Genomic DNA, 11,701 nt, shown 5'->3' with positions numbered 1-11,701 from the left:
GTGGGCACCGGCGGGGAGGTCCCCGGCGAATCCAGATTCATACCAAAGAGGGAGCGGGTAGGAAGGGAGGGTAGGCCCCGCGCCCTGCCTCGAGTCGGCCGGGCAACCCGAGGCCTGTGGGTGGCAAGAGAAGGATGGAGGGCCTGTGCACCCCGTTTCTTCATCCCGGAGGGAGTCGGGGGTCCGGGCGGAGAGAAGGTGGGGTGGCCCCTTCCTTCTGGTGCCCGCATCCCTTCGGCTCCACTGCCGTGAGGGCGGGAAGGAGCGAGGCCGGGGCCCGGGGGGACTGGAAGGAAACAGTTTGGAGACTCCTGCAGGGGGGCACCCCCGAAGGAACCCACCCCCATTGAGAGGAGCATCTGAGGTAGGGGGGTCGACTGAGTCGGCTAGGGGGTGGCCTGCCCCCCCTCCCCACCCTGCTCAGCTCTCCCACCCAGCAGGCCCCGCCGCCTGAGTTCGTCATCCGCTGCTCCCGAGAGCAGAAACCCCAAATTGGGGGGGGGTGGGACGGGGTAGAAACCAGCTCGCCCCCCGGCCAGCCCCCCGCCTGCCCGCCCCTCCACGCGGGGACCCCCGCCACCGGCTCCCCCCGCCCCGTCCCGTCCCCGACTCTTTCCTGCTTTTTTAATCTCTTAGATACGGAAATATTTTTTGAAACTGAAAATGCAGCTGGTAGAATTTCAATGGAAGCGTAATCCATGTAAAATATATTTTAGTTGATAATTTTGTAAAATGCACTTTTTTTGTGTCTCTCCCCTGGTTTCCCAGATCTGTATTTCAGTGTTTACAGGGGGCGGCCTGCCCCGGCCCCCCTGACAGAGAGATTAGAAGTAATTCTTTAAGAGGAAAAAAAAAATAAATTTGAGAAATTGTATTGATTTAGAAAAGGACTGTTTTCATTGCGTCCCGATTTCTGGGGAGCTCTCCCCCTCCCTCGTCCCGTCTCTGCTTTCCCCCACACTCCCCGAGGGGGCCCAATCAGTTAATCGATTGATGGTATTTATTGAGACCTTACGGTGTGCAGAACAATGTACTAAACACTTGGGAGAGTACAACAGTCAGACGTTAAAATTCATTACAGATTAATTAATTAAATTGGGGTCTCAGTAACACCAGACTCGACTGAGGAAAGATGACCAGGGGTTGATCAGCGGGAGAAGGGGGACAGTGTATGTGTTATAAAGAAGCAGCGTGGCTCAGTGGAAAGAGCACAGGCTTTGGAGTCAGAGGTCATGGGTTCAAATTCTGACTCTGCCACTTGTCTGTTGGGTGACTTTGGGCAAAGCACTTAATTTCTCTGGGCCTCAGTTACCTCATCTGTAAAATGGGGGTGAAGACCGTGAGCCCCATATGGGACAACTTGATCACCTTGTAACCTCCCCAGCGCTTAGAATGGTGTTTAATAAATGCCACTATTATTATTATTATTATTATTATTATTATTATTATTATTATTATTATGCGGGAAGGCCAAGATTGGTCTTGGAAAGTTCGCGATGGAAGCCAGGCAGTCCACCTGGCGGAGGCATCCCCGGACGCCTGGCTTCATCAATCGATGGTATTTATTGAATACTAACTGTTGTGCAGAGTGCTATACTAACCACTTGGAATCAATCGGTCAATAAATGGCATTTCTTGAGCTCTTACTATGTGCAGAGCACTGTACTAAGTGATTGGAAGAGGATAGTGCAACAGAATTGGTAGACAAATTCCCTGGCCACAACAAGCTTACGGTCTAGAGAGGGAGACAGACATAACCTGATCGCCTTGTATCCTCCCCAGCGCTTAGAACAGTGCTTTGCACGTAGTAAGCGCTTAACAAATATCATCATCATCATCATCACTTAAGGAAGGAGCGTGGCTTAGTGGATTAAGATTAAGACTGGATTTTGCCAACTTGTACTTCCCAAGCGCTTAGTACAGTGCTCTGCACGCAGTAAGCGCTCAATAAATACGATTGAATGAATGAATAACTATAAAACTGGATTTTGCCAACTTGTACTTCCCAAGCGCTTAGTACAGTGCTCTGCATGCAGTAAGCGCTCAATAAATACGATTGAATGAATGAATAACTATAAATAAATAAATTAAGGCCATATAGAGACGTGCTGTGGGGTTGTGGGGGGGAATATCAAGTGCTAAACGATGGAAAAGATTGATCTGAGGGCTGCTGGGAGGAAGGGGATATCGGAAAGAGTGAGAATCAATCAATCCAGAAGTAGTATTTATTTGACAAACGGTGCCTACCGAAGCAGCGTGGCTCAGTGAAAAGAGCACGGGCTTTGGAGTCAGAGGTCATGGGTTCGAATCCCGACTCCACCACGTGACGGCTGTGTGACCTTGGTCAAGTCACTTAACTTCTCTGAGCCTCAGTTACCTCATCTGTAAAATGGGGATTGATTGTGAGCACCACGAGGGGCAACCTGATCACCTTGTATCCACCCCCCAGCGCTTAGAACACTGCTCTGCACATAGTAAGCGCTTAACAAATGCCATTATTATTATTATTATTAAAAAACTGTGCTAAGCGGTTGGGAGAGTAAAGTATCTAACAGAGTTGGGAGGCACATTCTCCGCCCACGAGGTGTTTACAGTCTAGCGGGAATGGCCCCTGCCCTTGGGGTGTTTACAATCTTGCTGGAGAGACAGACACTAAAATAATAAATTACAGATAGAAGGAAGAAACGGGGTCAATCAATCAATCAATCAATCGTATTTATTGAGCGCTTACTGTGTGCACAGCACTGTATTAAGCGCTTGGGGAGTACAAGTTGGCAACATATAGAGCCAGTCCTTACCCAACAGTGGGCTCACAGTCTAAAAGGGGGAGAGAGAGAACAAAACCAAACACACTAACAAAATAAATAGAATAGATATGTACAAGTAAAATAAATAAATAAATAAATAGAGTAATAAATATGTACAAACATATATACAGGTGCTGTGGGGAAGGGACACGTGTCATGTACACGTGTTAGTGGGAAAGAAACGGTACGGAAGATCTTTACAAAGTGCTGTGGGAGGTTGTGAATGTGTAAATTGTAGGTAATAATAATTAGTGGTCGGATTTGTTAAGTGCTTACTATGTGCCAAGCACTGAACTAAGCAGCAGTAAGACAGTAAGATCAGGGTGCGCACGGGCTTTGGAGTCAGAGGTCATGGGTTCAAATCCTGACTCCGCCAACTGTCAGCTGTGTGACTTTGGGCAAGTCACTTCACTTCTCTGAGCCTCAGTTACCTCAGCTGTAAAATGGGGATTAAAACTGTGAGCCCCCCGTGGGACAACATGATCACCTTGTAACTTCCCCAGCGCCTAGAACAGTGCTTTGCACATAGTAAGCGCTTAACAAATAACATTATTATTATTATTACTATTATGTGCCAAGCACTGAACTAAGCAGTGTGTAGATGCAAGACAGTAAGATCAGACGCACAGTCCCTCTCCCATCCGGCACTTGCAATCTGAAGGGGGAGGGAGAACAGGGATAAGAAGCAGCGTGGCTCAGTGGAAAGAGCCCGGGCTTGGGAGTCAGAGGTCATGGGTTCTAATCCCGCCTCCTCCACTTGTCTGCTGTGTGACCTTGGGCAACTCACTTAACTTCTCTGAGCCTCAGTTGAAGTAACCTGTAAAATGGAGATTAAGACTGTGAGCCCCACGTGGCACAACCTGATCACCTTGTATCCACCCCACCCCAGCGCTTAGAACAGTGCACACGGGCTTTGGAGTCAGAAGTCATGGGTTCAAATCCCGACTCCGCCAACTGTCTGCTGTGTGGCTTTGGGGAAGTCACTTCACTTCTCTGGGCCTCAGTTACCTCAGCTGTAAAATGGGGATTAAAACTGTGAGACCCCCGTGGGACAACCTGATCACCTTGTAACCTTCCCAGCGCTTAGAACAGTGCTTCTCACATAGTAAGCGCTTAACAAATACCATCATTCGTAGTAGTAGTAGTAGTAGTAGTAGTAGTAGTAGTAGTAGTAGTAGTAGTAGTAGTAGTAGTAGTAGTAGTAGTAGTAGTAGTAGTAAGTAAGAGAAGCAGCGTGGCTCAGTGGAAAGAGCCCGGGCTTTGGAGTCAGAGGTCAGGGGTTCAAATCCCGACTCCGCCAACTGTCAACTGTGTGACTGGGCAAGTCACTTCGCTTCTCTGGGCCTCAGTTACCTCAGCTGTAAAATGGGGATTAAAACTGTGAGCCCCCCGTGGAACAACCTGATCACCTTGTAACTTCCCCACCGCTTAGAACAGTGCTTTGCACGTAGTAAGCACGTAACAAATAACATTATTATTATTATTACTATTATGTGCCAAGCACTGAACTAAGCAGTGTGTAGATGCAAGACAATAAGATCAGACACACAGTCCGTCTCCCATCCGGCGCTTGCAATCTGAAGGGGGAGGGAGAACAGGGATAAGAAGCAGCGTGGCTCAGTGGAAAGAGCCCTGGCTTGGGAGTCAGAGGTCATGGGTTCTAATTCCGCCTCCTCCACTTGTCTGCTGTGTGACCTTGGGCAACTCACTTAACTTTTCTGAGCCTCAGTTGAAGTAACCTGTAAAATGGGGATTAAGACTGTGAGCCCCACTTGGCACAACCTGATCTCCTTGTATCCACCCCACCCCAGTGCTTAGAACAGTGCGCACGGGCTTTGGAGTCAGAGGTGATGGGTTCAAATGCCGACTCCACCAACTGTCAGCTGTGTGACTTTGGGCAAGTCACTTTGCTTCTCTGGGCCTCAGTTCCCTCAGCTGTAAAATGGGGATTAAAGCTGTGAGCGCCCCGTGGGACAACCTGATCACCTTGTAACCTTCCCACCGCTTAGAACAGTGCTTCTCACATAGTAAGCACTTAACAAATCATCCTCATCATCAATCGTATTTATTGAGCACTTACTGTGTGCAGAGCACTGTACTAAGCGCTTGGGAAGCCCAAGTTGGCAACATATACAGTCCCTACCCAACAGTGGGCTCACAGTCTAAAAGGGGGAGACAGAGAACAAAACCAAACAAATGCCGTCACTATTATTAGTAGTAGTAGTAGTAAGCGCATAAAACAAAGCAAACAAAGTCCCATTTTACAGGGGAGGGGACTGAGGCACAAATAATTTTAAGGACTTGCTCAGTCAAAAAGCAAGCGACAGAGGCAGGATTTGAACCCTGGTCTCGACTCCCAGTCCTGTGCAGTTGGACTAAGTGGTGCCTAAGCAGTAGTTGGGGTGGGGCTGGGGAAATCTTAGAGGAAAGTGTCTACCAACTCTGGGCCCTCATTCATTCATTAAATCATATTTATTAAGAGCTTACTGTGTGCAGAGCACTGTACTAAGCGCTTGGGAAAGAACAATACAGCAATAAACAGTGACAATCCCGGCCCACAAAGAGCTCTCAGTCTGGGGGCGGGGGGGGGGGGGGGGGAGACAGACATCATCATCATCATCATCATCAATCGTATTTATTGAGCGCTTACTATGTGCAGAGCACTGTACTAAGTGCTTGGGAAGTACAAATTGACAACATATAGAGACAGTCCCTACCCAACAGTGGGCTCAAAATCTAAAAGGGGGAGACAGAGAACAAAACCAAACATACTAACAAAATAAAATAAATAGAATAGATATGTACAAGTAAAATAAATAGAGTAATAAATCTGTACAAACATCTATACATATATACAGGTGCTGTGGGGAAGGGAAGGAGGTAAGATGGGGGGGATGGAGAGGGGGACGAGGGGGAGAGGAAGGAAGGGGCTCAGTCTGGGAAGGCCTCCTGGAGGAGGGGAGCTCTCAGTAGGGCCTTGAAGGACATCAGTACGAATAAACAGACATGGATACAAATAGTGGCTCAGTGGAAAGAGCCCGGGCTTTTGGAGTCAAGAGGTCGTGGGTTCAAATTCCGGCTCCGCCAACTGTCAGCTGTGTGACTTTGGACAAGTCACTTCACTTCTCTGGGCCTCAGTGACCTCATCTGTAAAACGGGGATGAAGACTGTGAGCCCCCCGTGGGACAAACTGATCACTTTGTAACCTCCCCAGCGATTAGAACGGTGCTTTGCACATAGTAAGCGCTTAATAAATGCCATCACTATGATTATTCTTCTCTGTGCCTCAGTGACCTCATCTGTAAAACGGGGATGAAGAATGCGAGCCCCACATGGGACAACCCGATCACCTTGTATCCCCTCCGGCGCTCAGAACGGTGCTTCGCACATAGTAAGCGCTTAACAAATGCCATCATTATTATTCTTCTTCTCTGTGCCTCAGTGACCTCATCTGGAAAATGGGGATGAAGCCGGCGAGCCCCACGTGGGACAACCCAATCACTTTGTACCCCCTGCCCAGCGCTTAGAACAGTGCTCGGCGCATAGTAAGTGAGGAGAAGCAGTGTGGCTCAGTGAAAAGAGCCCGGGCTTTGGAGTCAATCAATCAATCAATCAATTGTATTTATTGAGCGCTTACTGTGTGCAGAGCACTGTACTAAGCGCTTGGGAAGTATAAGTCGGTAACACATAGAGACAGTCCCTACCCAACAGCAGGCTCACAGTCTAGAAGGGGGAGACAGAGAACAAAACCAAACATACTAACAAAATAAAATAAATAGAATAGATATGTACAAGTAAGATAAATAAATAAATAGAGTAATAAATATATACAAACATATATACATATATACAGTCGGAGTCGGGGGTCCTGGGTTCAAATCCCGATTACGCCACTTGTCAGCTGTGTGACTTTGGGCAAGTCACTTCACTTCTCTGGGCCTCAATGACCTCATCTGGAAAATGGGGATTAAGACCGTGAGCCTCCCTGTGGAAGGACAACCTGATCACCTTGTAACCTCCGCGGGGCTTAGAACAGTGCTTTGCACATAGTAAGCGCTTAATACATGCCATTATTATTATTATTATTAATATTAATACCAACGTTGTTGTCGATTGATTCAACTCGTAACCCCCGCAGCGCTCAGAACAGTGCTTTGCACATAGTAAGCGCTTAATAAATGCCATCATTATTATTATTATTAATTCCAACGTTGTTGTCGATTGATTCAACTTGTAACCTCCACAGCGCTCAGAACAGTGCTTTACACATAGTAAGCGCTTAATACATGCCATCATTATTATTATTATTAATATTAATACCACCGTTGTTGTCGATTGATTCAACTCGTAACCTCCGCAGCGCTCAGAACAGTGCTTTGCACATGGTAAGCGCTTAATACATGCCATTATTATTATTATTATTATTAATACCAACGTTGTTGTGGATTGATTCAACTCGTAACCTCCGCAGCACTCAGAACAGTGCTTTGCACATAGTAAGCGCTTAATAAATGCCATCATTATTATTATTATTATTATTAATACCAACCTTGTTGTCGATTGATTCAACTCGTAACCTCCGGAGCGCTCAGAACGGTGCTTTGCACATAGTAAGCGCTTAATAAATGCCATTATTATTATTATTAATAATAATATCACCGTTATTATTATTGTCGATTGATTCTAGGTGCAAGGAAACGTCCTGGGGAACGTTTCCGTCCCCTCGGAGGCCAGGCAGAGCAGGATTGGGGGTCCACTTGGGATGGGGCAGGGACGAGGGTCTACTGAGAGCTCACCTCCTCCAGGAGGCCTTCCCAGACTGAGCCCCTTCCTTCCTCTCCCCCTCGTCCCCCTCTCCATCCCCCCATCTTACCTCCTTCCCTTCCCCACAGCACCTGTATATATGTGTATATTTTTTTACATATTTATTACTCTATTTAGTTATTTATTTATAAATTTATTTATTTATTTTACTTGTACATATCTATTCTATTTATTTTATTTTGTTAGGATGTTTGGTTTTGTTCTCTGTCTCCCCCTTTTAGACTGTGAGCCCACTGTTGGGTAGGGACTGTCTCTATATCATCAGTCGTATTTATTGAGCGCTTACTATGTGCAGAGCACTGTACTAAGCGCTTGGGAAGTACAAATTGGATCTCTATATGTTGCCAACTTGGACTTCCCAAGCGCTTAGTACAGTGCTCTGCACACAGTAAGCGCTCAATAAATACGATTGATGATGATGATGATGATGCCCCCCTCCCTCCCCAGGGGAGGCGGCTCAGGCCCGTCCGGGGGTCCCGGGATCCGAGGACCGCCCATTCATCCCCTCTGTACCGACTGTATATATGTTTGTCCGTTTTTATTACTCTATTAATAATAATAATAATATTTGTTAAGCGCTTACTATGTGCCAAGCACTGTTCTAAGCGCTGGAGGGGGCTACAATGTGATCAAGTTGTCCCACGTGGGGCTCACAGTCTTAATCCCCATTTTTACAGATGAGGCAACTGAGGCTCAGAGAAGTGAAGCGACTTGCCCAAGGTCACACAGCAGACCTGTGGTGGAGCCGGAATTCGAACCCATGACCTCTGACTCCCAAGCCCGTGCTCTTTCCACTGAGCCGCGCTGCTTCTCTATTTATTGGTTTATTTTACTTGTACATATCTATTCTTTTAGACTGTGAGCCCACTGTTGGGTAGGGACTGTCTCTAGATGTCGCCAACTTGTACTTCCCAAGCGCTTAGTACAGTGCTCTGCACACAGTAAGCGCTCAATAAATACGATTGATTGATTGATTTTATTCTGTTAATATGTTTGGTTTTGTTCTCTGTCTCCCCCTTCCAGACTGTGAGCCCACTGTTGGGTACTGAGAGCTCACCTCCTCCAGGAGGCCTTCCCAGACTGAGCCCCCTTCTTCCTCCCCGTCTCCATCCCCCCGGCCTTACCTCCTTCCCTTCCCCACAGCACCTGTATATATATATATATATATATATATATATATACACATATACATATATATATATATACATATATACACATATACATATATATACGAATATATATATATATATATATTTGTGCGTATTTATTACTCTAATTATTTTACTTGTACATATACCATTTATTTTATTTTGTTAATATGTTTTGTTTTGTTGTCTGTCTCCCCCTTCTAGACTGTTGGGTAGGGACCGTCTCTATCTGTTGCCAACTTGGACTTCTTCCCAAGCGCTTAGTCCAGTGCTCTGCACACAGTAAGCGCTCAATAAATATGATTGATCGATCGATAGGGACCGTCTCTATGCGTTGCCAACTTGGACTTCCCAAGCGCTTAGTCCGGTGCTCTGCACACAGTAAGCGCTCAATAAATACGATTGATTGATTGATTGATTGTATATATGTTTGTACATATTTATTACTCTATTTTACTTGCACATATCTATTCTATTTATTTTATTTTGTTAATACGTTTGTTTTTGTTCTCTGTCTCCCCCTCCTCGCCTGCGAGCCCGCGGTTGGGTCGGGACCGTCTCTAGACGTTGCCAACTTGGACTTCCCAAGTCCAGTGCCCCGCACACAGTAAGCGCTCAATAAATACGATTGATCGATTGATTGATTGAGCGCTTCCAGTGCCGCTGAACCCTGGCCTAAGCGCTCGGCGCCCCCCAGCACCGGGCTTTCGGTGCGGAGGCGGGGAGGGGCGGGCACCGGTGGGGGTCGAGAGGAAGGGAGGGATGGAGGAAGGGGGGTGAGCTTTTCCCTCCCCTTCCCTCTCCTCCCCGGGCGGGATATCCGGCCTCCATCTCCCGCCTTCTCCTCCGCCTCCGGTCGGCTGGGCCAACGCCACCGGGGAACGGTCGCCCTCTCCCCCCACCCTACCCCCTTTCCCGTTGGGACCCCCTCCTTTGCCCCCAGGCCTGTCCAGGGGTGGCCATGCAGACCCCCCAACCGTCGCCCCTCGACCGGTCCCATCGTTGGGCCTCCTCTTCCAACCGGGCCGGAGCGGGCAGGCCCGGACGAGGCCCGCAGCCGGTCCTGCTGCCGTCCATGCTGATGTTCGGTGTCATCGTGGCGTCCAGCGGGCTCCTGCTCCTCATCGAGCGGGGCATCGTGTCCCGGGTGGGCCCCATGCCCCCGCACCCCCAGCGGGGCCCGGCCCCGGAGGCCCCGTCCGACCCGGCCCACGGGGTCCGGCAGGACGTGCGCAACCGGACGGTGCGGGCGGTGTGCGGCCAGCCGGGGATGCCCCGCTCCCCCTGGGACCTGGCGGCGGGGCCCCGGCGGACGGTGCTCCGACACATCCTGGTCAGCGACCGGCACCGCTTCCTCTACTGCTACGTGCCCAAGGTGGCCTGCTCCAACTGGAAGCGGGTCCTGAAGGTGTTGGCCGGCGCCCTGGACAGCGTGGACGCCCGGCTGAAGATGGACCACCAGCGGGACCTGGTGTTCCTGGCCGACCTGGCCCCGCAGGAGATCCGCTACCGCCTGCGGACCTACTTCAAGTTCCTGTTCGTGCGGGACCCGCTGGAGCGCCTGCTGTCCGCCTACCGCAACAAGTTCGGCGAGATCCGCGAGTACCAGCGCCGCTACGGGGCCCAGATCGTCCGCCGCTACCGGCCCGGGGCCCGGCCCGACCCGCCGGGCGACGACGTCACCTTCGCCGAGTTCCTCCGCTACCTGGTGGACGAGGAGCCCGACCGCATGAACGAGCACTGGATGCCCGTCTACCAGCTGTGCCAGCCCTGCGCGGTGCGCTACGACTTCGTGGGCTCCTACGAGCGGCTGGAGGCCGACGCCGACCACGTGCTGAGGCGGGTCGGGGCGCCTCCGACCGTCCGCTTCCCCGCCCGCCAGCCCTGGTACCGGCCCGCCGGGCCCGACACCCTGCGCTACCACCTCTGCGCCGCCCCGCCCGCCCTCCTCCGGGACCTGCTGCCCAAGTACATCCTCGACTTCTCCCTCTTCGCCTACCCGCTGCCCAACCTCACCAGGGAGGCCTGCCGCCAGTGACCCCCCCCCGGCCCCGGGGACCGGCCCTTCGCCAAGCGCGCCCACCCAAAAGTGGGCATTGGCCGTCCCTTCGTTCTGTGCTTTGCACAGACTAAGCGCTTAACAGATACCACGGTTACTAGTATTGTTATTATGGAGCTCTTGGGAAGGACAAGTCGGCGACAGAGAGATGGGCCCTACCCAACAACGGGCTCACCGTCTAAAAGTATCTGTTCAGCGCTTACTATGTCCCCTCTCGAAGCGCGGGGACCCGAAAGGGTTCATTGGCCATCCCTTCATTCTGCGCTTTGCACAGACTAAGCGCTTAACAGATACCACGGTTACTAGTATTGTTATTATGGAGCTCTTGGGAAGGACAAGTCGGCGACAGAGAGAGACGGGCCCTACCCAACAACGGGCTCACTGTCTAAAAGTATCTGCTCAGCGCTTAATATGTCCCCTCTCGAAGCGCGGGGACCCGAAAGGGTTCATTGGCCATCCCTTCATTCTGTGCTTTGCACAGACTAAGCGCTTAACCGATACCACGGTTACTAGTATTGTTATTATGGAGCTCTTGGGAAGGACAAGTCGGCGACAGAGAGAGACGGGCCCTACCCAACAGCGGGCTCACCGTCTAAAAGTATCTGTTCAGCGCTTACTATGTCCCCTCTCGAAGCGCGGGGACCCAGAAGGGTTCATTGGCCATCCCTTCATTCTGTGCTTTGCACAGACTAAGCGCTTAACAGATACCACGGTTACTATTACTGTTATTATGGAGCTCTTGGGAAGGACAAGTCGGAGACAGAGAGAGACGGGCCCTACCCAACAACGGGCTCACCGCCTAAAAGTATCTGTTCAGCGCTTACTATGTCCCCTCTCGAAGCGCGGGGACCCGAAAGCGTTCA

The 11,701-nt window shown here is 50.0% G+C and overlaps 1 protein-coding gene across 1 annotated transcript; it reads left to right on the top strand.

The window, feature by feature from the left end:
• Positions 1-9,666: 9,666 nt before the first annotated feature.
• CHST14 (carbohydrate sulfotransferase 14) lies at positions 9,667-10,957 on the top strand. Its single transcript, XM_038741403.1, has one exon. It carries the CDS (start codon positions 9,741-9,743, stop codon positions 10,815-10,817), a length of 1,077 nt encoding a protein of 358 aa, XP_038597331.1. The 5' UTR covers positions 9,667-9,740; the 3' UTR covers positions 10,818-10,957.
• Positions 10,958-11,701: the final 744 nt, after the last annotated feature.

Source organism: Tachyglossus aculeatus (genome assembly GCF_015852505.1).
Source record: "Tachyglossus aculeatus isolate mTacAcu1 chromosome 12 unlocalized genomic scaffold, mTacAcu1.pri SUPER_6_unloc_1, whole genome shotgun sequence".
NCBI lineage: Eukaryota > Metazoa > Chordata > Mammalia > Monotremata > Tachyglossidae > Tachyglossus > Tachyglossus aculeatus.
Note: the sequence above shows the minus strand (reverse complement) of the source record. Positions and strands in the feature narration are given on the sequence as shown.

What these genes read in the sequence shown, in the direction of transcription:
- CHST14 (XM_038741403.1), top strand. Translation starts at nt 9,741, where the DNA reads ATGCAGACCCCCCAACCGTCGCCCCTCGACCGGTCCCATCGTTGGGCC.